The 27,650-nt window shown below is 40.3% G+C and overlaps 2 protein-coding genes across 2 annotated transcripts in view; both read right to left on the bottom strand.

Annotated features, from left to right (window-relative positions):
- Positions 1-9,243, bottom strand: part of galnt14 (UDP-N-acetyl-alpha-D-galactosamine:polypeptide N-acetylgalactosaminyltransferase 14 (GalNAc-T14)) — a 207,039-nt gene extending 197,796 nt beyond the window's left edge. The window contains exon 1 of the mRNA XM_031751624.2: positions 8,115-9,243. Coding sequence (XP_031607484.1) covers positions 8,115-8,276 — 162 coding nt within the window. The 5' untranslated portion in view covers positions 8,277-9,243. The remainder of the gene's footprint in view (positions 1-8,114) is intronic.
- Positions 9,244-13,057: 3,814 nt separating this feature from the next.
- zfand3 (zinc finger, AN1-type domain 3) lies at positions 13,058-26,551 on the bottom strand. The gene is made up of 6 exons (XM_031751616.2): positions 25,987-26,551; positions 21,824-21,864; positions 18,628-18,819; positions 16,503-16,568; positions 16,251-16,421; positions 13,058-15,781 (listed from the first exon to the last, which is right to left on the bottom strand). Exons 1-6 carry the CDS (start codon positions 26,052-26,054, stop codon positions 15,627-15,629), a joined length of 693 nt encoding a protein of 230 aa, XP_031607476.1. The 5' UTR covers positions 26,055-26,551; the 3' UTR covers positions 13,058-15,626.
- Positions 26,552-27,650: the final 1,099 nt, after the last annotated feature.

Here is a 27,650-nt window from a genome sequence, read left to right as displayed (position 1 = left end):
CATGGGTTAGGGACAAAAGAAAAAAACAAATCACAATATGCACTGATACTGAGTTCTTTCATCACTGCATCAGTCGGTTGTGATATTTGCAGATGACACTGATCTGTATTGAGCGTCGGGAGCAGGTGGAATAAAGCCTGGAGAGGTGGAGGTATGCTCTGGAGAGAAGAGCAGCAAAAGTCAATAGAAGCCACACAGAATACACGTGTGCAAAAAAGGAGGCAGCTGTAAGACGCAAGGAGTGGAGGTAGTGCAGGTGAAGTTTTAATAAGGAACAGGCAAGCACTGGAGAGGTGAAGGAGAGTCCAGGGAGGGTGGAGTGGGTGGAGACAAGTATTGGGAGTGATTTGTGAGAGAAGGATAGAGGTAGGAGTGAAAGGGAGGGTTTACAAGATGGTAAGATTAGAAATAAGCGGATCAGAGGGACAGGTCAGGTTGAGCAGTTTGGAGACAAAGTTAGATAGTCACGACTGAATTGGTTTGGATATGTGCAGAGGAGGGATGTGGAGATAATGGACAAATGATGTTGAAGTTGGAGCTGCCAGCCAAGATGAAAAGAGGAAGATGACAAATGAGATTTGTGAATGTAGTGAGAGAAGAAATGCAAAGGGTTAATGTGAGAAAACAGTATCCTGGGGATAGGGTGAGATGGACGTGAATAAGCTGCTCTAATGATCCATGAATGGAGCAACTGAAGATGAATAACAACACACATTAGACCAGATGAGACCAACCAGATGTTGGCAGGACAGGAGTGGAAGGACGTAGTTGGTTTGGCCCCTGTTCACAAGTAATGGCAGATTATCCTTAAAAATTGGTCACTACTAAGGTGGGTGCACATGGTGACTCTTAGCTTATAATCAGTCTAACGCTTCAGACAATCACACCATCTTTTCGTCACTTGATCAACATAATGTCAATCAATCATGTAAAAACAGACTAAGCTATATGGAACTTCTGCCATCAGAGATCAGACAAATTTGCACAATTAGGGCAAAGCTGGCAAAAACTGTTCAATGGCCACCTCAACAATTTAATAAAACCTTTTCTTCAATCATTTGCTAACATGTATAATTTTTTAAACAAATCATTAACTATAGTTTACATAGGCTCTAAAGTTTCTGAGGTGTGGTAGTTGAAGAGAGCACAGGTTAAACAGAGCAAACTAACAGTGCAGTTTGGCGCATTTGTAAAGTGTCAGGAAGCACCAGCGCTAAGTATCTGTCAGACAGAAGGTTTCAGTGTCATTGTGTTCATCATTTAAAGAGAGAATCCTCTGTGAAATAATGAATTCAATGAATAATGTACTACACACAGAAATAATTTCTGTCTGGTCCAGATCTGATCAACATCTTGCCCTGGGACGCTTGACATTCCTCCACCAGAGAGAGAGAAAGAGAGAGGCACACAGTGAGGCAGTGTCCTTCAGTATTCAAAGAACCAACAGATTGTTTCCTCTCATGTTTGGATTTCTGAAGGCAGAAACTCCATAAAGACCCCCTGCCAACCTGCCCGAGGACACAGGCACACTCCAACCATGCTGCTTCAAAGGCTCTCCAAAAGCTCTCTCAGTGTGTATGTGTGTGTCCATGTGTGGGATCCCGTCTGTGCGCAAGAAATACCAGTTTTCTTGTGCGTGCATGTAGATGAGGGTGTGATTCTGCATATAAGCATTTCTCTGTGTGTGCACAGAGTACAGGAGTATCCTTCCTTGTACAGGAAGTAGTCACGCTAGGTAAACAGGAGTGCAGGCTAATCCTGTGAGGAGTGGGAATTCTGCATTAGCATTTGAATAGTACTCAGCAGCACGAGCATTGCTAACAAAAGACACATCCTCTGTCCTGGCATACACTCACACACAAATGCTTGGCATGTACTAAAAAATGAATATGTTTTTTAGCAGCTACAGACAAGTAGCTTAAAGGTTCCTTCTGAGTAAAAAATGGCTACCTGCTGATTGTGTGTAAATGTTACCTGCCTACCATTTATACACCTCTGCAAAGGCACACCTGTGATCAATCGTGTTAATAATATACTTACAGTGTAATTAGGTCAATAATGAGGATACAACCCTATGTAAGCAGTACGTGTTTGCATGCAGGTTTCATTACCACAGGAACCACTGCAACGTGGGTTTTGTGTAGAAATCTTACTTGTTCACTTTCCAAAGTGCAACTAGGGTTAAGATTTTTTTCATAAACAGAAAGGATAAAGTTCCAGAAGTGTGACGTTCTGTCCATCTCCTATGGCCTTTCAAGAATTTGTGAGATTAGCTTGCATTTCTACATTATGAACCTTGTTTTTTTGTGTGGTAATTCCTGCCCCACAAACATTCCTGCTTCTGCAGTGGAATTCGTGATAAACCAGAAACGATCAGGGTGGAGTTTATAGTTCTGAAAGCCAAACACACGCCTCGAGACTGCATTCATTCACACAAAAACAAGCACTGTTTGCCAACATTGAAACAGCTACAAGCAAATTTAGACTAATTCAAAAGAGTGTAAAAAAGAACAAGAAGAAAGGAAAATTATTATATTAACTGAGCATTCGGTCAATAACAAAGAAAAAAAAACAAGAAAAAAAACACATAATGTGCAAAGACTTAGATGGCAATAAGTCAAACATAAAGCTACAGTCACAAAAAGAGAGAAACAGTGATTGGAGACCACGCCACAACCAAAATTACTGCGATCATGTGTAAATAAATCTCACTGCGTTTGAAATGTTTGCTTTGAAGTTGGGCTCCAGGTCTGTGACGACTTGCAGACAGTTACTGTCTGCAATGAGGTGGAGTCAGTTTGCCATCAGTCTCAATTAAATGCCCTCTCTTTGTTGCGATACAACAATTATTTCTAATATATCAGTAATGACAAATCTGTTGCCAAACCCAGAAATTCACAATAACTACTTACATTTAGAGTCTAGCCAGAGCTCAGAGATTGGAAATTGTTGTACTTTTCAGCAAAGACTAAGTGAGATTGATTGGAACATGTTGGAAACCTGTATTAATGAATCAGCAGTTATTTGCAAACCTTTGCCAGTTTGTCTGAGAATGATTGCAGGCAGTTCTAGTTGGACCGTGAATATCTGAAGCCAAGTTGCCTTCCATTGTATTACCTGTGCAATTATGTTGCAAACAAAATTGGTCACCAAGAGGTTTATAAGTAATTGTATTCTCACCGTCTGTGCAACCAACATATCGCTGCAACTACTTACATTCAGTCACTAAATGTGAAAAAATATTCAGTGTAATCACTGAGTACTCACCAACTGTTCCCAGTTGTGAGGAGGTGACTCTTATTTTTATTCTAATGTGACAGCAAACGTGCACACACTCATTTCTCAGTACGCACATGCACACAGTCTGCACAGTCAAATTTCACATGCACATTGACAGCTTGCATGAACTCAGGGATGTAGATGTGGATAGACAAGATCATTTTGCATGCACACACAGAAAGCATATTTTAAGCTTAATGGGACAGCTAGCAGAGTGTATAATCAAATATTGCACAAAAGAATTGTACACTGAATTAGGAATACCAAACTAAGAAGTTTCTGTTGAGCAAAATTCCTCAGACAAGTTTCCTGTTTTTTTTATAGATACATTTGGTTTGATTCCAAATGTTTTTCTCTCTAATTAAGACTGTATCACTTCCCTAGCGCTCCTGTTTAAACTTGCATTTGGATAATACACCACGGCACTAGAAAGAGCCAAATATATTCTTCTTTTCTTATGATACAAGCAGACTGTGTGCATGGTAATGATGATACCAGGCAAATCTGTACCTACAGATTTACACTGGGTGTGAAAAACTGTAGGATTAAGTTGGCAAGTCTGTATCTGGCTGGGTATTAGCCGAGGTGCATTTCAGCATGTGTGTCCTGACTTGAAAATGATACATTCATTTTTACACACACACACACACACACACACACTGTTCTGCTGAATGAACAGCGATTCTCTCATTAGCTTGTAGGCTCACAGCTTACCGAACAAGTCCACACAAGACAAGACAAGACACTCTTTTTTCCCCCTCTTCTTTTGATAGGCTAAAGTGGTTGCAGCTGTTTCTATCCCTCCAACTGAAGTAGTTTAATTACATTTCAGATTTCATATTTGAGGCATTTAGCTGAGAATCTTATCCAGGTCAACTTACAATGAGAGCAACAGCAGATTAAGCTTCATTGCATGAATTATCAGCAGTTTGAAAACACCTCCCTATTCACACAAAATTAAGGCACGCCTCAAAATTAAGACAGTGCGATTCATTTTGTTCCCGACTTTACATTATTGTTAATGAGTCTTTTTAATGACGTTCCACATAAATTATTGTCAAAAATTACAATCGCTTTGGAAGTCAGCTGCTTAAGGGTTTCTCTTCTTCAGCATAATCACTTTGATCATCACTGAGTTAGCTTAACTCATCTCTGCCAGCCCGTCCTTCTTCATGATCTAGTTGTGCACAAACACGTGATTTGCCACTTCAGTCACTCCAACTCTGAAGGTCAATGCAGAGGCTCATGCTTGGGCACATCACCTGACCATCATCACCCATCTGCCCAGCTGTTCCCCAGGTGTCCCTAGATAGTCCATCCATCATCTCACAGGGTGAGACAGTTTGTCTTTCAAATCTGACAGCAGTCGGCTTACACTCTCATCCTCTATATGGTGCAATCTAACACAGTTTTTGGGTATACACACACATTGTGACTGACGTACGACTCCGTATTCTTAAAATAAAAAAGTCTAATCCACATGCCATCTGTGCAAACTTTATTTACAGCATACTTCAGTTGAACCGAATCCACCTACAAGAGCAAAAGATAGAAAGGGCTGCTGCAACTGTATCTCCAGTATATGCATTTTAAACCCCTTCGAAGCACAGCCAAATGCAACGTAATAACAGTTTGTTTTTGAACAGCAGCAGCTTCACCCTTATTGCTTGTGTGCAAAGGTTTCATAAGCATGCTACTTAATAACACGTCTCCAACATGTTTACAGTTTAGACTGAAAAGTCTCAAATATATTTCTTGTAGGTGTCTCGCATAATTTCATTTTTTTAATCCTACTGCTAAGGCAGAGGAGGAAACGAGCCACCGCACCGCTGAGACATCCGAGGAGTATTATGCTCCCCTCTCAACAGGTAAGAAAATCACATTAGCACACCACATCACATTTCTTTAACAGATAGCGAGGCGGCGGTCTCCTTCGATGGATATACAATAAAGCGCTTGTACACCACTTCTTGCTGTCTCATGTGGCGATTTTTGTAGCACATAACATAGAGGATGAAATTTACAGCTGAGATTTCAATCAGTGCTATAAAACTGCTGACTCTATATATGTAGTGCGCTATATATCAAATGGACATTTGAACGCATCTCTAGTATTTTATAAGAGCTGAGTTTCCCAGATCATCTGATGAGCCACTCCAACTTTTTAAGCCCCAAGGAGTGCAATATACAGACTTTGCTCCAGATTTTATACTTTGACTTCAGTGCACACCCTTTGTTAGCACTGTGGTTTTGTTTTCCTGATCTTTTTAGTATTCTATCAAACAAATGTAGAAATCTAAAGTCACGGTAGAGTGACAAGGTGAGTAAGACTGTCACGAATGCTGATTTATCTTCCTGCTTTTGATTCAGTCTGCGAACCTTTCTGCCCACGCAGAGAAAGCATGCCATTCTATAATACTCAATACGTGCACGCAGTCGAGCACACGCACCTGCTGTTCTAACCTCCTGTTTAAGAAGGGCACCCAATCATAATAAAGTTGGATTAAAGGGAGAAAGATTGAGTTAAAACAGCTCTTTTTCAGACAGAGGATGAGCTGAGGGCCCAGTACAGGACAAATAAGGTTTATTTCTAATTTAGAATCAATCAGAGCCACTACAGTACAGTCAAATAAAATTATGGGCTTGGACCATTATAGGTCCTCTGATTCAGAAGAAAGTCATCTTCTGGTGAATAGGAATAAAACTTTTCTCTCACTACGTCTAAATCGCAAAGTCTGCATTTGAGCCCAGCATCACGACTCAATATTCAGACCTGCTTGCAGGCTAAGCTCACTTCGGTTCAATACCTGCTGCTGTAGGCCTCCATTGAAAAGCTGGTTGCAGGTTTCAGAGAAGCCTAAAGCTTTATTTATCCTACGTCCTGACTTTCATAGTAACTGGAAATCCTTTTATTCCTACACAACAACTTTCCACAGCATTCAAATTATTGTGTTATGAAGTGCAGTTGCATTTCTCGGCAGGTGCACACCAGGTAGAAGGTTGCAGCGTAGGGTTAAAATAGGGTTCCGGTTATTGCATAAGTTACGACGTAGAGCTGACGCAGAAGTATAAGTCAGGTGTAAGTCTATTCTGCATATAGCATGATGTGAAGAATGGGATTCTTGTGAAGCAGCTTTTACACTAGCTCTAAATTCACTGCACTGTAACAGATCACACATATACTCACAAAAATAAACGCACACTGCAGGTGGTCTCACTGCAACGTGGGTTTCTGCTGTGTACTCAGACCTTCCTGAAAGCCTTCATTCAGTGCTTAGTGTGCACTTTAGCAACAAGCAAATATTAACAAGGGCCTCGGGGAGGTCAGAGGTCTGTGCGCTGGTGATGAAGAACAAATAATGTGATTCGAGTACATAAATATTAATTTCAGAAAAACACAAGGAACACAACAGCTTATGAGAGATCTTTCCTACTTCATATGCAGAATTTATCTTTTGTATTTTTTGCAGTTTCTATAAACACATGTTCCTTTGACACAGACTGCTGAGTCCCAGCGTGTGGTGGAGATGCTGAATATGTAGCAGTCCTCACACAGAAATGCCCTGCACATACACGCTGGAGTGGTACTTCCATTTAAAAATCTTGCAACTTGGATCCTTATTCATTAGATTTATTCAGGTAAAGTATATTGAAGCGGATGAATTTTACCTGTTGTGCCTCACAACAAAACAAATTCCTGACCCAGAACACATTTTATGATTAACCTAAGAGGCAGCAGAACACAACGATACTCTGAAAACATTTCATACACTCTTTACAAAAGGTCAGCTACAATATATCAGAAGCATAGATAATCTTTTCTTGATAAATTCATACAACATCCCTGCTAATTATTTGGGTTTATACCACGTATGACAATCTCACCATATTCTTATGGACATTCAGTTGGGCTGTTACACGATTCCTACATGGTGCGCATGTGTGCGCTGGCAGCTCAGTTTAACAAGGTAAGAGAGACAGGATCAATACGTTAATACCCCCAGCCACAGTGAACATGTTGCGGGTCTTTTGCACAACAGACGTCCTACAGTGAACGCAGGGCATGGGCATCAAGCTGGGTCGAAAATGAACCCAATTATCTTCAAAGGAACCACTGCAATCTGATAATGGAATTAAACAGTGATAAGAGCTCTGATAGTGGATACTGAGCGTGCAACATTGCATTACAAAAAAGAAATGAAATTAAAAATAACAAACTGAGTATTACCTCACAATTTACTGAGTTGCTCTGGATAGGAATACTGTAGGATTAGAAAATTGATTTTTCACTGATAATAAATCTACTGAAAAATAAAAGTTTTTAACTTGCAACACAGCAGACATTATTTAGTTTCCTCTAGGAGTCAAGTCAAGAAAAGCTATCAGAAGAAAGTTGGGATCTTTGGTGGCATTTGCTCTCATCTCGCCTTTTATATGTTTTAGTCTTTTTCTTATTCTACTGCATGTCCAAAGTATTTTACAGGTCAAGAATTCACCTTAAAAATATATAAGGGGGAAAGTGCAACGATTGAAAGAGCTCATTAGTGATGTTTAGGTCCACCTGAGGTAATTACAAAGAGTAAACACTTTTTTCCCATCATTAAATTTCACTACATTTTTTTCTGAAATTTGGTTGCTTTACTTAAGATTAACGTCAAAAAGGACTTTCTCATATTGGAGTAATTCTTTAAAACTTTTTTCCGTTTCCATCAGAAACTCCTTCACTCGGGATTTGGGTTCATGAAGCCGCTAAAACTAGTGAGACTGCCCCGAACTCCGCAGACGTCCCGCTTATGTCAACCACGCGTACACAGCAGGTCATATTTTTACTTCACCTGGTTGTAGGTTGTCTCTCCTGCTACTCCTCCTCCCCCTGCTCCCGCTCCTGGACTGAGCTCCGGCAACCTCCTCCGGCTCAACACCAGCAGGTAAACCAGCGCTCCCAGCCACACCAGCACCGCCACGGCCACCGCCAGCCTCCGACAGAGTCGCTTCATTTTCCGGTCAGGAGGAACCGGCGGCGCCCGCAGCCCGGCTGCTGTCAGAAGTCCATTTCACAGAAGCGAGAAAAGAAGTGAAAGAAGCGGACTCGGGGCGAGCCTCCACTCACTGACACGGCAGCAGCGTGCCTGGTCCCGCTCACTGTAAAGCACCGACTACACGCTCGCCCTCACTCTCGCTCCTTCAACTCACAGAAGCGCGAGCGCTTCTCTGACACGCCTGACAGCCGTAAGCGCGTGCGCTGGTGTGCGCAAGCATGTTATTGTATACGCGTGTGTGTGTGTGTGTTTCGCTGAGGGAGTCCTGGACCCTCCTGAAGGTTTGACTGGGAGAGCATGGAGCTCCACCTGGCGACACCCGCAACTACTTCACTAAAGAGGAGCCCAAAATAATGAGGAGGAGGAAGAAGAGAGGAGGAAACTGAGAGAAAACAAAGGGAGAATGATCAGTTAGGTCAGCACGACAGGCATTGACTGGGGAAAGGTGTAGGCATGCATTTGCTTGTTTCCTTGCTCTGATAGATTATTGTTTATCTGTTGCATACTTTTGGATTTTGCAGGTTCTGCTCAGCCAAGTTATCCAAGTTTGAGTTTATTGATAATGTGGAAAACTAGCAGATTATCATAAATTAAAATAAGTTAGTTGCAGTTTCTGAAAAGTGTGAAGAATAAGAAACTAATATGAAGTACTGCTTAAAGGTGCTTTTTGTAATTAACCTTGACAAAATGTAATTAAAACCTTCACCATCAGGGGGCAGAGTTTTACCACGTTTATAAAGCTGCTTTCAGCTAATCCCAAATGCCTGATTTAGACTTCTGCAGTTAATCTTTTTAGAGCCTGACATGTAACTTATGTAAGTGGCCGACATCGTTGCTGGAATTTATACTTGTGCATTATATGGTCATTTCTGTGTGGTCGTGCCCCGGTGTTTTATATGTGGTACCAGCTGATAGGAAAATAAAATGTTGGGACTTTTTTCCATCCTGGATCCATCCTGTATCCTTGCTCTTTGACGTGGTCAGATTTTATCGGGTGTATATAAATTTGTCCCTGAAGTTTTTCTACTTCGTTGTACATTCCACCAAATCTATTCCATTACTGATTATTTCTCCTTATACTGCGGTGACAATTGTTATTCTCGCAATGATTCAAAAACTGCAGGGACTTATTTTTTTGCTTGTTAGGTAAATGTGTAAACCACTACACTAAAATTTCCCAAACTGGCAACAAGGAGCTGAGGAAGTGGCATGAGGACTGATGCATTCATCAAAATGAGAATCCTTCCCTCTGACCAATGCCAATTATATATGATGTTCAACAACACAGCATCACGCATTGTTTATGAATGTGCTGTGTTTTATGATCTCAGAATTTATGGCCACTTTTAATTAAATTCACTACATGGTGTAATGTGGTGAGACGTCATCCCTATTTTTAATAGCACCCTGAAACAGTGGAGGGCAGAAAGTTTGATGAACTTAAATAAATGAAACAAACTATGAGTAAAAAAAAGCCAAGTTCTTTAAAGAGCCCTTCTCCCACCAAGGTCTGTCCATCCTTGATGGTAACGCCTCTAGCAAGCCTCCTCTGTCATCTGGGACAGAGGAAGCTTGCCATTATTTTTGATATCCTTCAAACATGAAGAGGTGAAATTGGTTTCCAAATCACAGACAGGAGGATGGAGGACAAAAGAGATGAGGGTCACTGACAGGAGGACGTTTCAGTTATGAAATGAGAAAAGCCCTTAGTGTAGTTTCCATAGACAATACAAAGCTAGAATTTGTCACTTTGACCTTTATCTAATGTTTAGTGATGTCTTGTTATGAAGCCTTGAATTCAGTATTTTCACAGCAGGAGACTTGGTGTTTTGAAACAAGAGAGATGGTCTGTGAAACTGAGAACACCACACACCCTGAATAATCATCCATTCTGACTCTAATGATGACCATAATTCATAGACTGAACTTTATGTTTTATTCATTTTGACCTGAAACTGGTGATTGAGCCAGTACATTCATTATGAAAGTGTTTACTACAGTGAGCAAAGCAGACAAGAGACATTTTAGACTTGTATACAGCTGGGAGTCCTTCTGGAACCAGTGGCATCTCCCTCTGCTGGTTATTAGAAAGAATGCAGGTTTGGATCACTTCCATGGTGGCTTCACTTATTTATACTTTCTGTAGTAGCTGCCCATTGCTGTCACAAGAAGCAAGAAAATTGTTTATTTGACCTGGAATGGATGTGGGACAGTGAAGGTACTGGGTTTGGCTCCGAATGCTCTACTGACTCACCGCACCCTCTTTTGGTAGAAATTGATATTACACAAAAGTAGGGCCTGGCCCTAGTTCAACTTCAGCTAATATTTCTTAAATGTCATAGATGACACAAATGATTACATACAGGTTTTGAATTTAAGTCAAAAAAGTTAAAAACTGTAACTTTTTTAACACAGGAATTTACAATAAGTACATTTTAAATAAATCACTGAATAATATAAATGATAAATATTCAATAAATATAGTAAGAAAATGAGAACAAGTGGAAAAAGCTGAAATAGGAGCGATGAGACTGGAAGAACATCAGGAGGGAGGAAGCAAGATTGTATTTTTCCTGTTTTCAGACAAGTTGACAAGAATAAAACTGTCAGTTATTCCACATATCAGTTCAATAAATTATCAGGAACACTACTGAGCACTTAGATCCATCCTATCTTAATTAATAAAACATGTGGCACAAAAATAAAACTGTTCCTTCTTATGAGATATGAACCTGAGGGAGAAACAGATTTTTACTGTCTTGGTGCACCATCTAGTGTCTGTGCTGGGTAACGATCTGTGTATGTCTGTGTGTGAATCCAGCATGAGGATGAATTCATATGGTCTTTGACCTCAGTTTCTATTTTTAAAACGGTGGTGTAGTTCCTCTGTGTTGCAAAAGTCAGTTTTCAATGAAACCAAAATCCAGCACTTGATCAGCGCTGACCAACTTGAATGTATGAACATCTGTACACTGCATTCAATTTATCCAAATTTTCTAAGGCAAAGACAAAGCAATTTTGGAGACATGAGGAAACCGAGATATCAGCTCATAAACAAACAAAGCACTACATAAATCCCCAACACGGACATGTATTTATATTAACTCTATTTCAACCAGTTCAGCTAATGGTTTCATTTGTCAGTAAGATGCTACAAGTTCTACATAAATAATTGAACCTTATTACAAGCAAAGTGCTGAGAGTCTCAATCTCTGGATAAATCTGCAGAAACACTCTCTCCTGTTTCAGTTTTCATGTTCTTCCCAATCTGCCGGCTCTATATTAATGCAATCCAACATGGTTCTCATCTAGAAGGACTGCAATATATAATATTAAAATAAATCACTGTCAGCGTCAATAATGAACTTTGGTTAAACCATGACCTTTTTTTTGCATTGTAACTTCGATAGACTTAAAAGTGACTCTGATTACAACTTTAAAAGCAAATTTCGTCAATGCCATTTGTTAAATGATTTCCACAAAAACAGCCCAAATAAAGTTGTGTTTTTATGGCTAATTTATCATTTTACAATTAAACCAAAACTGTGGCCTCCCCTCTGTGGTTCTAATCATCCTGTCACCCCATCACTAACACAGGACGCAAACTTCCTTTATCCTAAATCTTGAATTCACAGAAGCATACAAATAAGTCTATCACTACAGCCATCTTCCTCTGCTTGTCCACCACTACCATGTCTGATTGTTAGGCCATCACCAGTTTGCCCATATGTATCTGAAATCTCACAAGATCTTAGCTCGGTCATTTTTGACCACGGGACTTCCAGGCCTTTCCATGTATGCCCTGCCAGCACCCTGCTGTTATGTGCTGGACTGTCTCAGTGACATCTTTGCACAACCTGCAGCTAATGTGATAGACCCCAGCCTCTTTGTTCCTGTGCTTCCATGATTAGTGCCTCTGTGCCATCTTTCAGTCCAGCCACTTCCCCTGTCTGCTGGTGGAACAGAGCATGCAGGGGCCTGTCCTTCCATGATGGTTCTTCTCCTTGGTCTTCGTCCTTCTCGGGTTTCTGCTGCCTGAGGTATTCAGTCGGTTGTGGCCATCTTCCTGATGTTCTCATGGATGTTTTCTGCCTCATCCTAGACCAGGGGTGGGCAACTCCAGGCCTTGAGGGCCGGTGTCCTGCAGGTTTTAGATATCACCCTGGGTCAACACACCTGAATCATATATGTTTGTTACCAGGCCTCTGGAGAACTGTAGGACATTTTGAGGAGGTAATTTAGCCATTTGAATCTGCTATGTTGGATCAAGGACACATCTAAAACCTGTAGGACACTGGGACTCGAGGCTAGGAGTTGCCCACCCGTCCTAGACAGTGGTTCTGACACTCACTTTATTTCGCTTGGAGTAGTCTCAGGGTGAAACCCTTCTCACATGGTCAGGAGCTTCCTCGTCTTGATGTCAGTGGCTTCCATCTCCTCCTTTGGCCAGCTTATTATCCCAGCAGGGTGTAGGTGTTAATTACCTGGATCTTGCACTTCCCATTCAGCTGACTACTCAAGATTTGCCTAACCCTCTGCAGGTATATTTTGTGGTTGGGGCTTTCCTCTTTGTGGTTCCCATTCTGGTAATGTGAGATATAGATTTTTTTAAAAATCGAAACAGGGTAAGTTAAAACTGAATTATTGATTCTTAATTTGGATTCTGATGTCAGTGGTGGTTTATGTGGAGGAAAATAATTACCAACAAATAGTGATCCAACAATAAAAGACACACATCACATCCTCTAATCCAGTTTATTTTCCTCGGCAGAAAATGGAACACGATAAAATTAAAATGAGAAGATAGGACAGAATTATGTTCTTGCGTTTTTATACATTTAACTAAATATGTCACTCTATGCTAGGGTGTAAGTAACTCAAACTGATATAAGGTTAAATAAATTTTTCCTTTAAAAGGTACAGAAAGATAATTTGATTTTTCCATTTCTCATTAGCACTCAAAAAAAAAAAAAAAAAAAAAAACTTTTTCAAAAATAAAATAAGAATCAGCCAACAAACCCTTCGTCCTTCACTGTTCTCACTGGAGAAGACAGCAGGAGTGGGGAGTGATGAGGGACAGAACAAACCGTGACTTGTGAGGATTAGCATAGTTAAGTGGTTTTTCTAAAGGCTTTCAACCCAAATCAACTTTTATGGAGTTATTTTGCAAAAGACAACGCCTTCTAATGTTCCTGCTGTTCAAAGAGACCCGCTGCTATTACTCCAAATTGAAAACCAAAATGGTAACATCATCGCACGTGTGATAAAGCTGCAGATTACTTTTTTTTTTTTTTTTTTTTTTTTTTTAAATGGAGATTCTGAATTTGTTTTAAATCAACCACAACGTCTTTATTTTGTTGCACTCACACCTCAAGCTTAAAAAAAAGAAGAAGAAGAAGAAGAAGAAAAACGTCAACTTCTGCAGCATCACAAATTAAACATTGATTTTGGTAGAACAATCCTTTTAGATAAGGAGGAAGAAACATGTAACTGAACAATATGCACAGCACAAAGTCCAAGCAGTCAGACTGAGTAGGCTGATTAGGAGCAGGATCGGAAACGATGACAAAAAACAAAAACGTATGAGGAAAGGGGAAAACCACTCAATTTCAGAATTCGCATGATATTTCTGCAGCCAAAACATTCATTAGACACCAGAGTCAGTTTGAATCTGTGGTAAGAAAACAATGCCACAAGCAGTGTATTCAGTTCTTAAAGTCTTACAATTGGCTACTTTGACAAAAAGGCAAATAGAGTTTTCAAACCCATCCAACATTTGCCCTTTTTTACTTTAGAAGTTTTATTTGATGTTTTAGGTGGACATTTATCACAGATTTAAACTTAATCATCTCGCTCTCTGAAATGATGTTCTGGATGGCAATCAGTATATAAAAAAAAAAAAAATTAAAAAAAAAAAATAGTAAAGAAATTATATTTGAAGAATTATATTCCAAAGAGACAATCCCCAATTTATCCTACCTACAAAGAGACAAATCGCAAAATAAAAGGTAGTAATATAAATACTCAGTGAGAAGCTATGGAGACTCAGTTATAGTTCAGATATTTGTTTTTCTAAATTAACATATGGCATTTTGGTGAAGAACTCTTCATTTGAATACAAAAATTCAGTCGTCTTCCCCTTTATGTATCAAGAACAACAGTACCACTCAGTAAATTGAAAAACGGGAGGGAAAAGGAAGAGGGACTGCTACACAGAGGATTTATCTGAGTGTCTCTTGTCCATTTAGTGTGTTTGTCTGTTTCTTTTTATTTGTATTTTTCCTTTTTGCCAACAGTCTGTGAGCAGAGGCAGGGATCGGCTGTATTGTCCTCCACGACACCGTGGTTAAGCAGTAAAAACAGAGCTAATCACCGTAATGGCCACACAGGAGGGGGGGAAAAAAAAAAAAAAAAAAAAAAAAAAAAAAAAAAAAAAAAAGGACTGAACCATGGCAGCATCCTTGGACTTCATCACATTACCAAATGACACGCTCAAAACCTGCACAAATACACTGTTGCTAGAACCATGCATGAGCACAACTGGTTAGTGATGCCGTGCATGGGTCCAAACACGGGTGGAAGAAAGAAAGAAAAAAAAAAAAAAAAAGAAGAAGAAGAGGAAGGTGGGGTTACAGGTTTGATACCCCGACCCCTTGATGACGACCTGAGGAGTGGTCGTGGGATAGTGCTAGACCCCTCATCCGCGACCAGGTAATGGGGGAAAAAACAAAATAAAACAAATAACTCTGTAGAATTCAAAAAAATCCAAATGGATCAGTTCAGCTGAGCATTAAAGCAGTTCACTTCCTGTACTGAAAAGAAAGAGGACAACAACAACAACAACAAAAAAAAAAAAAAAAGAGACTGAGTAAAGAGGAGGAAACCGGGGCAAGGCACAGAAGAACTGTGCATGACATACGACTGACTGGATCCGTCTCTGTGGTGTCCTTCCTCTGAAGACGGGTGGGGTTAAGGCTGTGTGTGTGAGAACATGCGATACTGAACGTAGCTCTGGAGAACAGCCACCAGGCGGCCCCCTGTTGGCCCCGAGCAGAGTCCGAACAGACGCTCCAGGCAGGAAACCAGGACTTCAACAGGGTGGCCTTAAGCTCAGATCCAGAATCGTTGGGTCAGATGCAGGATGTTACAACCACGCCCCATCCCCCTCCTCCTCTTCTCCCCCCTCCCACCCGCCCCCTCCCATTACCCCATTTGTCAATTCTCCTAGACCTCCTTCCATCAACACCACCACCACCACCCTCCTCTTCGCAAGCTCTTTTATTGGATGGCCGCTCACTCTGTGGCCAATCAGGAGCACTCCTCTCCGATGCGCTGGCATGAACGGCCCACCTTGCGGTCCAGCTTCACCATCTTGAGGACGGCCTCCTCACGTCCGCGGCCCAGATGGTCGAACAGACAGTCGTGTTGCTCGGGTAGACGGTGGAGCATGCAGAAAACGTAGCCTGGGAGGCAAACAGAGAAGCTGGTGAGGCAGGAAGTGACCCTAATACATGTTTTATTTAATTTTACTTTGCCAAGCTTATTGTTAAACAAGAACATAGGAAAAGAGCCCTCTTCCCCGTTTCTAGAGCAGGTCTGCGCCATTTTCTTTATACAATTTTAAGAGGATGAATGTGCATTACCTGTAATTTGTACATGTGAGTGATTCTGATGTTATAGTTTTCCCAGATTATTTATATGCAAACATTTGACAAAGATGCCATAAGCCAAACCCAGTCATTATCCAGCCCCCCTATTGAGTTTACAGTGCTTATTTATGCAATAAAAAAATATCATTGGGGAACCTAGGCTGTGAAAAAAAAGAAGAAAAAAAAGAAAAAAGACTGAAGCAAACCAAAATACAGCATTCAAGCTTGATGACCATCTTTGCTTATACAGTGACACGTGTCTCAAAGACATCATGATACTGACCACAGCGACAGGATCCCAGTTCCTGCTGCACCAGCTCTAGTTTGGTTTGGCAGCGATAGCAGCGCCGACGGTTCTTCTGCTTGGGCGTCCCGCGGGCCTCTTCGCCGCTCCCTTCTTTCTCTTCTGTCCGTGGTCGTTTCTCTGGTGTGGCCTCATTCTCCGAGCCCGAGGCTGGAAACAAACACAAAAAGATTTAGCGCTCAACATGTCAAAGGTCGTGCGGAGCTAGAAGGCAAGAGGAAGAGGCGGTACCTGATTCTCGTGGACGTTTTGTGGGCGTGCAGAGTGTGCCTTGGGCTGTTTCTGTGGACGACACACCTACAGGTGGAGGAATAAAAGGCGAGTGAGACACGACGTGGATTGACCTCCTTCCTTTAACATCCACTCCGAGGAAAGAAAACCTACCAGAAAATAATGCCACATGTACCGATTGTACTGTGTACCATGCTTAAAATAAAAACAACTTCATCATTTGAAATTGAAGCTGAAATGTCAATACTTAAACTATTAGTCATTACATTATTCTATAGATGTTCTAACATTTTTCAACAGGCCATATATTCACTTCATCCAAACCAGCTTGACCTTTTCAAAAAAGCCATTAAATGTCAAAACAAATGAAATGAACATTTCAAGGATTTTTAAATTTGATTTTAAAGCAACCAAAACAATATTTTACAAATGATACAAAACAAAGACGTATGTATGAAAAAGTGCATTTTGAGCTCTTAATAGTGAGTTTAGGCACGATTCTGTACATCACCTCAGCATCAAACAGCAGACAGACACAGTTACCAGCAAACTCAGTAAAGCAAAAGGTGAGTAAAAATTTGGTTAATGTGCTGTTGGAGAGACTTGGATTAGAGACCAAGAGGAAAACTTATTCTGAAGTTTGTCACATGGTAAGAAACATGACTCCAAATGAAAGCAAATATAACTCTACAGCTTAGAAATGTGTTAAAAACAACATTTATCTATATTCTCTACTGCATATGCGAGTCTGGGTCATAGGAGCAGTAGTCCCAAGCCACCGCCTCCAGCTCTCTGAGGTGTTCCTGAGACAGCTGAGGTATATAATCACTTCAACATGTCCTGACTCTGCCCTGAGAGTCTGCTCCTGGTTGGGTATGTCTGAAACCATTTACCTAGGAGACCTCCAGGAGACATCCTAATCAAAGACCCAAAACATCTCAATTAGCCGTTTTTGATGCAGAAGAGCAACTCTACTCTGAACCCCTTTCTTATATTTAAGCAGGAGCCCAGACAGCATTCAGAGTACGCTCGTTTCTGTCCCAAAGCGTCCAAAAAAAGATTTTAAAAGTAGCAATTTACAAAATAGCTTATATTAAGTAATTATTGTTGACAATCTGCTATAGACCAACACACACTAATCATCCACAACATTGAATCCACTAACCTATGATGTGAATACACTGATCATTCTGTTATAATGCAACATCCTACTGGGGAAAACTTGGTTCTTTATTAATAGTCTTTCCACCCTTGTACGTGCAGCTTCCCCACTTCTAAGACTCTGTGACGGCAGAATCTACCCCAGCAAGGAAAAGAGCTCTGACACACAGCAAAAACTGCACAAAGAACACGATGAAGAGCCTAAAGTGTTGACCTGATCAGATTAAACATGCATGAAATCCCTACAGGTCACCCCTAGAAGGGAACAGGTGACATTCATAAGGCAGGTGGTTTTAATGTTGTGGTTGATGTAGTATAGGATCTGGTCATACAGATCTGAACAGTCAGAGGCTTTTGCAGAGAACTGTGTTTTCTACTCGAGATCGAAGTTTTCCTTGTACCATGTGCCACTTTGTACTAGAGAATTACTACTGCTGCCTTTTCTATGTTTTAAAAGCAAAACCCACAGAGAGATTCATCCAGTACTTATTTAAAGACTGAAAAGGCTGCACAGCAGCATTTATGCCTGCACAAACTGTTCCAAACCACAGAGACATCATACTGCTGCATCTACAAAGAATGACTTTTAACGTAGTCTTGAGGTCCACGATAGTTGAGAGAATTCCTACATGAGGGATTTTATGAGCTCTGCAATGTACTTCACATTTCATTATGTTCCTTTGTTTCAGTGCTGCACTCCTGTGTCAGCCATGTTCTGCATCTTCCTGTGCTTGACAAAGAAAAAGAACAGTCAGTCCAGACTCCATCATCACTGCCACAAACAGCTTGTTCTGCATCCATCAATTCTTTGAGAAATACTAAACCGTTAAATTGAGCAAAAGTTTCGGTCTACTGTGACCATTAACCTTTTGCTTCCACATTTTTAGGAAAGTTTGCTCTCCTGAAAGTCAGTTTTTAAAAACAGAACAGGGTGAGTGTGAAATCATGGGCTGACCAGGCTTACCTTCCCTCATGCTGGAAAACGCGGGTAAGGGCTCTTCAGCCGACAGCTGCTCGGAGCTTGAGGGCGGCAACAATGATAGGGATTGGCTACTGCTACTGCTCATCTCGCTACTGAAAACTGGCGATTGGCTACTCCCGGTGCTTTGGATGGGCTTGGGGGTGCAGTCTTCAACTGGCTGCTTCTTTTGGACGTCTGTGGTCAAGGACAGCGAGTGAGGGAGTAGACAGGAATGCAAGGAAAAAAAAAAAAGAGGACAGGGAAAATACAAATAGTGGGAGGGACAGGAAAAAAAATAAAATAAGAGGAGATAGGACATGGAGTCAAACAGACAACTCTAGACTTATGGAGTGTGGTATAGGCACTGTGCACCCCAGATCTCCCGTTATAACATCTGTAAAAGGTTTCATGTAGCTGAAAAATACATCGAAATTAGTGTATAAGAGTTATCAGGCAATTTAACAGTGATATGTGGGAGGTACATATTTAAAACCATCAAGTCACTCTAAAGACAAAAAAGAAAACATTTGGTGAAATAGTGAGTTAGTCCTCCGCCCCGACAGAGCTCTCATGTGTTATTATCTTCTGCCTGACCATTTCCTTTGGTATCCCAGTTTTTCCTGTCTGTCAAACTATAATGCATCGGCTGTTTGGTAAATATAACTGTGAGCAGAGTTTCCCCAACATCATGTTCCAGAGCGCCTCAGTGTTTATGGCTCTCTCCTCCCATTAAGCCTATAACTTTTAGCAGAGACTTGAAAATGGAGCATCCACTGAATTCAGCAATCATCTGACTCTTTCCTTATCGGTGCATTTGAGGAAAGTCAATAACCGCTGACGGGCAGCTGCTTTAAAGATCATTTACACTGTAGGTGGAAACACATCTAGATTAAATTACCAGCAAACAGACAAAACTCTAGGAAACTATTTCATCCCAAAAAGCCAATTACACGATTACTTCAAACAATCAAAGCCCAGTGAACTGATTAAAAGGCATCTTGTAAAAACAGCGCTCAAATAAATATTGTGGCTTTTTAACATGCCCCGTTGTATTTGTGACAAATAGTTGCCACCGTTTTTTTTTTTCTCTAAACATATTAAACTTTCTTTTATCAGCAATAATTTACTGAATACCTTCCAAAGCATTCTGCATTGCCACCAATAATTAAGATAGAAGGAAAATAGAGGCATAGATGGCACCTATTTTCCTTCTATGGTAATTTTTGATAAGCTGCTTCCACCATTGTTGCATATTGTTTTGTTTTATGGTTGATTAATCTGCATATTCACAGATTAACCAACAATCAAAATAATCACTGGTTGCAGCATGTGCCATCTCCATCTCTCTGCGACTGATCATTTCATGACTACCATGTGTGTATAAAAATAAAATAGAACTTTAACCTTAAAAAAACAAACAAAAAAAAACAAAAAAAAAAACAGCCTGCATAAAAGTACAAACCATCTCTAAACTCCATTACCATGTGGCTATCAGTTAACTTTACCAAGTGAAACGTGACTCAGTGAGACAAAGATAAAAATCACCTTGCACGACTGAGCTGGTTCTTGTCTTTATTCCACCACCCCAACCACCCTCTCCCCGCAGGGGAAGGTGTGGGAGGCCAGCCTAGATTTTACTTTCACCTCCACATGTGGGCTAACCCACTTCTGCTCAGCCTCCATACTCGTGTGTATCGAGTCTATTCTAAGCATTACTGCTGTCTGTGATGCTAGACACACAGCCGGGCCCTCAGGTCCTCACCGTCTACCATGCTCACTGGTTGCTATGACCACCGACAGGGCTGCGGATCACCTTCAACCCTCATCCACCTGAACCAGACTGGAGAAGTCATTGGGACAGCTTAATTCATACAATGACATTTTCAAACTTTAACTGGGCATTTTTCTCTTGTGCAATTATCACGCTGGAGAAAAATGAAACTTTCTATGTTTTAGAAAGCTTCCAAGCAAAACAGTGAATGCAGTAACCAGAGAAACAGACAAAGATAAGTCTGTTTCCCAAATCTGCCCTCAGAGAACAGCTACCATCTTCCCAGCAAATTAAGAAAATTTTATGGAATCTCATCATCCTTTATGGAAGCAATTATCTCCTAACTTGCACGGTTTTCCTCCAAATGGCGAATACATCATTTTGGAGTGAGGCGCTTTATGGGTTCTTTCGTTTTCTGAGAATGACTCCTTAGCGTTATTGACATTCCTAACCGAAATCTGCTGGCACACCTAGCCTCAAGCTGCTGCTAGCAGTGTGTCAGGCTGTCACTGAGAATGGCTCTGCACGCCAAGAGAAAATGAACATCCAATAGTTTCAGCCATTTATATGTGAGAAGTAAGCAGCTCCAAGTAACTCTCAAAGACAAAGACACACCCAGGAGCACCCAGGGGTGCTGAAATGCATCCATCCGTGCACGGGTATGGGGATTTGAATCTCTGCAGTACAGACTTAACTCTGTAGTCAAGCAACAACTGCACAGGTGAAACTCTGGAGGCAACTGATGTTAAAAATGACACAGGTAACAAGCCTTTTCAGTTAACAGGCCTTATATACCAATGCAACTTTAAATCATTTATTGTTTTAACCATTACTACAAACTGAAACCCAGAGAAGCACAGAAACAACACTGTGATTGGCTTTGAGTACCTGCTGTGGGGGCAAAGGAATTTTTTTTCTGACAACGAACATATTGAACCAGCCACGACATCATTGGACAAAACATCACAACATTCGAGTGAAAGTCCACGTGTGTCCTGTGGCCACATTTACAGACAAAACAATCAAAGTGAACATCAGAAGCAACAGAATAGCTATCAGTTCTGTCTCTTTCGTACAGCTTCCAGCTGGCTTGTACAGAGAGACAAAGAAGTCTGGCTCATTCTCCAAGTAGAGTTCCTACTTTCGTGCATGTAAGCAAGACCTCTGATTGCAAAGTAGCAGCACTTTAAATCTTTTACATTTGGAGAAAAGTCACGCAGTTGGTAAACATTCAGTAAACTGAGGGATGTTTTTGGCCGCTGAAAGATGTCAGGCACCCAAGGTGTAACAGGACCCATTTGTGTCCTGTGCCTCCTTTGCTGTTGAATGATATCCAAATGAAAACCCAGAATACAAGAAGTTCCTTCCACTCGTGTTGTTTATCTCCCCCCACATGAAACAAATGCTGTGCATTTAGAAGTGACTTACCAGCAAAACATTTGGAGCATAAGTTCATTGTTTTACTGGACCTGGAAAGACAAGAGAGATAATGTCAGTTTTTAACCTCCGCAGACCTGCTGTTTGTTTCCACACATTTCAACCATCTATGGTTCAACTTTATGTATCAAAGAAGAAACAATGTCAAATTCCCAAACGTGAATTTAATGGGAGTCAACTATATATAAACATCTTTTCCTCCAACAGGTTAATACCTGTATTTACTGCAGAGTAGGACATAAATGTGAACATAAATGTGGAAGAATAATGCCACTTTGAAATCGAGTGGAGGATCAGATAATAGCAGGACTTTATCCATTTTTCAACATCTCAAATAAAAATTATGTCATATCCAGCGCATTAAAACTAACATCTTTCATAATCTCCTCCGAGGTTTAATCTCAGGATTTCAGAAATTGGGCTTTGGATTTGAGGTAAGACTGAAAGAAATAAGAGAAAATTGATAAGCAGACGGTTGCTGCACAAGAGGAGCACACGGCTGGAAGAGGGGACATTCTTCCCCACTGTTAAGCTATTGTTGCTGATGAATTTTCTGTCACTCCCTTGATTGTTTCAGCATTACTAGTTTCCTGCAAGTTGCAAGCAGAGAGACAAACATTTCATCTTAAAGGCAAATTACGCCCATCTGGTTTTACGTACTCGAGTAGATTTCTGTTGATCTTTCTGTAGCTAAAAAGAGGGAAAAAAAAACTAGGATATAAATTCACTAATATTTGGTTCAAGTTCAACAATAGGTCACCTGCTGTTACAATACTGAAAACCCCCATTTGAAACCCATTTGAATATGCAAACTGTGCATATATTGTCAACCTAAACTTCAACCTTCATTTGCTGTTGCATTAAGCTCAAAGAACGGCTGAGACTGACAGCACTGGAGTCCATGATAGTGTAATGCTTGCAGATTTTTACCTTACACAGGTTTTATTGTTCTACCTACAAACTAGCCAGTCCCATTTGTTCTTTGTCTTTCATCTTTTTGATGGCTGCATAGTAACAGCCAAACTAAGAACTTTCAACAAAAACACAAAAGTGATTTTACAAGCTTTTGCCATGAATAGTCAGGATTTGAATAGAGAGAGAAAACATTCTTATGGAGTTTAAAATGACCTAGATGTGACCTTAAGGTTTTTTCATTGCAAGTCCATTCAGAAGACAATGAACAGTTTTAAAACTAGTCATTTGAATCTTTTCTTGGCAGTTGGTAAGACCTTTGCCACAGGTGTGTCTTTCCCTCACCTTCTGGGCTTCTCTCCAATGTCCATACCACCACAATGTGTTTGTTCTCAGCCATTTCTGTTCACACTGAGTTCTCTCAATGGTACACAAGCTGGAACTTGGTGGGGTATTCATATCATTGTTCCTACAGGAGCTAGGTGACTAATACAGAAGGACAAGCCTGCACAGACTGTTTATACTGAAAGCAAAGAGGTGAATGATAGTACCAGACAAATTCAGTCGCTCTAAGCAAAAAAACCAAGCCAAAACAAAACTGTAAGTTTGAGACAATTTTAATATTCTCATCTAGTCTTTAATAATGCTTAAATCACTAAAAGTCTGAAATTTTCCAAATAAGATGGCTTCTTTTTTCTTAGCTACATAAACCACACAGGATAAAACAAGTCTTCTACAGACAAAATATACTTCATTATGCTCCCAGGTGACGCTTCAAGGTGGAGACAAGATGGGAAAGCTTGATTATGTCCGCACAAAGGCGCCACATCCAAGTCAAATATTTTGTTTAGGTCCTCAAAACGCAACTTGTTCATCTGATAGCAGCATACAGAGTAGGAAAAAACAGACTGATAACTATTCCTTCATCTTGAATCCAAGAACAAGGCTTCACTCAAAGACAAAGTATTTTTAAATCGATTACCTCATCCTCTTAAATCCTGTTGCTCATAAGAAGTGATCAACCTGTACATTAGCTACTCTGAAGTATCCACAAATTAAAGAAACTTAAAAACAATGTTTGATATGATTAAAACTAATGTCACCCTAAAATAACATGTGATCCAGGCTGCACTTTAGCTGTAACATATCTTGGTTGCAGTTATTTATAACCTAATCAAAGGTATTTTCATCAAAACTCCATGTGAGATAGGTTTGTCTGCAATTACAACCAATAATAGCTAATGTAACGTCATTATTAATGATTTTTTTTTTTATTATTAACTGAAGTTACTTAGCAAGTTTTACTGAGCTTACTAGTGGACTTTATAAGCTCATGGAGGCAACCTTTGCTAACAGGTGATTTCCACTGAATAGCGCCACCTTATCTGAAAGAAGTAATCAATGAAATCACTTGTGGTTTGACTTTTATGCTCAAGTTAGTGCAGGTTTGGACCCAAAATTAATCGATGCCTTTAAATCCTGATAAGCTGACATCTTAAATGACATATTATGAATAATATTGGCAAACCTGCATCAAAGCCCAGTATTTGTATTTCGGTAGTTTAGTTCCTGGTCTTAATTATCATTTCACCTTCTTTATATATTTGTTTTATGGACTTATAATAAATGCAAAAATGTTGTTTCCTGGAATAGTGTTGCTCTCAGCTCTCATTTAATTTTATTTCTCCCCTGTTTATTACCTTTAATTTTTAAAAACCATTTTACTGTCCTCTTATTGGTTTTAATAGCCACTTTATTAAATATCTGTTTCTTCTGTGGATTTAACATGTAAATTTTTAGCCTTTTTTATTATATTATTGTTGCTTTTGTTTGTTTTTAAATCAATAGTCGCATTTCATAATCATTTTATTACTTTGTCAGCTTACATTTGTCTATTGATTTAGTTTTATATCATTTATGTAGTGCTGTGCTACAGACTCTGTGGTAGCTTAAGCAGTATATTGTGCAACCGACTGGAACCAAGTCAGTCTCGCACTAGTTAATTATTCAGATATTTTTTCATTGCCTAGATTGTTGTTGTTGGGTTTTTTTTGTTGTTTTTTTTTTTTTTTACTTTGGGGCTGAGGGACACCAAAAGAAAAAAAAAAAGAATTTAAACAATGTAAATGTCATCAGTACTGACAAGGTGAAGGTTTGCACCCCATATTTTTTAGTAAGATGTAAAATCCTGCAAATCGTTGAATAAAACCTTGAAATCTTTTCACGAAGCCTTGGCTTTCAGGGACATGTGCTGAGAGCCAGCAGACCCCCCGCCCCCCAGACCAGGTGTTATTCTGAGCTGAGGCAGGCTGGGGCCCATAAACACACAAGGCTGCCATTCATGTCACCTGACATTGACAGGTGGGTTACTGCCACCTCCAGTTTGCTTTCTGGAAAGCAGAAAACGAAGGCAGCTGGGGAAGAGGGGCTGGTTATCAAATGTCAAGTCATAAGACTATGTTCTGTATTGATATTTGCCTCAAAGCAGGTGAAGACAGGAACAAGAAATTATCAATACTTCTGTAATGTAAGGAGGGGGGGCTTTATGGTTCCCACTGATGAGATTGCAGTAATCTTATCATACTTTATTTCCGTCATGTGGTGGAATGAATTGCATGCGTTTAATGAGAAATAACCAGTCACTTCTTATGGTTACTGCTAAATACATTTAAAAAGGTTAGTCATTTTTCCTATGGGGTAACACAGGCGAGATCAGTGAATCACATCCGGTATGCAACACACATCCACCTCTTGACAAGAGCGAATGTAAAGAGGGGCGTAAAATAAACGACAAAATAAGTTTAACAACACATTTAAATCTTAAGGTTTAAGAAAAGTAGCGTGTTAAATATTTAAATCCAGCTTTCCTTTGAGGTGGTAGACGAAAACAGGGCAGGTTTAAAAGGAACCTGCTGGCAATAAATCATTTTCTATGTCGGGTACGTCATCTCCTGGCTTCACAAATAGCCCTAAAAACGGTAAAGCACGGTCGGAAAATAACAACCGGCACTACAGGAGACGACAAAGAGTGTGAGAGCTCTAAAAAGGGGGTAAATTAAGCTAGTTTTCAAGCTAGGAGGTTATTTATTAGCCAACTTCCCAACCCCCCACCCTCGGCCTGTACAACAGAACAACAACAATGGGTTTGGACTAGTTGAACCCGTTTAGCACATTTCATCCGGATTTACCTTTCAGTTCAAGATAGCGGGTTTAATCCGGTTTCTGTCAGGTTTAACACTTACCCCCAAAATCCGCAGGGACACCTGGGAGGTAGAGTCGGAGGTTTGCTTCGTTCACTAGTGTCTCCCATGACTTCCAACACACACACACAAACACAGGCACCCACACGCACCCACACACACACGCACACACAAAAAGCCGATAAGGAAACGCGAGGCTGGGGATGAGTCCGGGGCCTGGTCGTTCAATGAGAAAAAGCCTCCAACGCTCAAATTACACAAAACGATAGCTGTCCAATTCCCCCGAAAGTCCACAAATGGGTAAAAAGTAAATAAATATCGCGTCGGCAAACTCGCTTCAGCCACAAAAAGCCTTCCGTTAAGTCAAAGGAAACGGCTCAGTTTGAACTAGAATAATTGAACGGCACTCAAAGCAATCAGCTGGATGTTCGGACTTTACGACCGACAAACGACTGGAGGGGGGCGTTCCGGTGTTTCAGTCGACACCAAAAAGCTTAAAATGAACACCGCTCGTCCACCTATACGAATAAAACACAATTATGGCGACGTTAAATGTGTGGGAGGGTGCGAAAAAATAAAAAATAAATAGACTGAGCAAGGCCTTCCCCTCTTGACAGTTGAGGACCACCCCTATTCACACGTCGCTGGTATGAAGTATGCTAGGCCGGAAACGCGTCCATCAAACCAGAAATGTCAATATTGGCCAACGAAATGATGGTAAAACAGTATGAACTAACAGCGCTACTACACGGAAAACATCCAGAATAAACACATATGCCAACATTTCTGAGTCGCCGTGTTTACTTTTCTCAATAACCCTGAGTGTTAGTATTGGAAAGGCAAGTGTACAGCGAGTACTGTACAGTAAGAGTAAGCCATAGATGTACTAGAGTAAAGCAAAACAATGAAGCTATGGACTAAAGCAATAACAACACGTTTTAAAACTACAGTTAACATTCTATATATTGTGAACTGTCTTTTGAGTATTTGTAAATGTGGATTATTATATTTAAAAACATTTATAAGGGAATAAGTGAAATAGCAAAATAAAGGCAAATTTATTCAAGAACCTCGTGAAGGTAGCATCAGCATGAGATGCTTTAAAAGCATCATTTCTTTACCGTATTGTTTTTACTGTTAAATGCAGTTAAAGATTGCATTTACTGAAAATGATCCCCAATATATAGTGCACTGTGCAAAAGTCTTGAGCAACCCTCATTTCTTTATAACTGCCTTCCACGGAGTTACCTCTATTTTTAGGTGGTCTTGAGCAATATTTCTCCAGGATTTCTGAGGTCTTTCAAAGTTTTTCTTTGGGCATTGGCTGCTTCTGCACTCAGTCCAGTCCTCGCACCTGACAAATTTAAAAGGAATGTTTTGTTTCTGTTTTTTAAAGCTTAACACCAACCCATGACTCATTAAAACACAATGAGTCTCTAGAGATGACAACATAGCAAAGAACCAGTTTGAAATTTTATCATTATCATACTAGCAACCTGTTGCACTAGTGTCACCCATGGCTGTCGCAAAAACACATATGAATTTCCCATTTTTTTAGATGGATCTACAACAAAGGCACAAGGAAAACTTTGATTGGTAATATCTATATACGTGTGTGTGTGTTTGCTAAAGCCTCATCAGAGACATTATCTGTTGAAGGGCTTTTGTCAAGAAACCATTGTTAGGGATGGGAAATGGAGAAAAGA

Source organism: Oreochromis aureus, linkage group 15 (genome assembly GCF_013358895.1).
Source record: "Oreochromis aureus strain Israel breed Guangdong linkage group 15, ZZ_aureus, whole genome shotgun sequence".
Lineage (NCBI taxonomy): Eukaryota > Metazoa > Chordata > Actinopteri > Cichliformes > Cichlidae > Oreochromis > Oreochromis aureus.
The sequence above is the reverse complement of the archived record's forward strand: the minus strand, read 5'-3'. Positions and strand labels throughout refer to the sequence as shown.

Coding starts and splice junctions, on each gene's coding strand:
- zfand3 (XM_031751616.2), bottom strand. CDS start 26,054: ATGGGAGACACTAGTGAACGAAGCAAACCTCCGACTCTACCTCCCAGG. Junction 21,865..25,986: donor TGTCCCTGCGGATTTTGGGG/GTAAGTGTTAAA, acceptor TTGTCTTTCCAG/GTCCAGTAAAACAATGAACT. Junction 16,422..16,502: donor AAAACGTCCACGAGAATCAG/GTACCGCCTCTT, acceptor GTTTGTTTCCAG/CCTCGGGCTCGGAGAATGAG.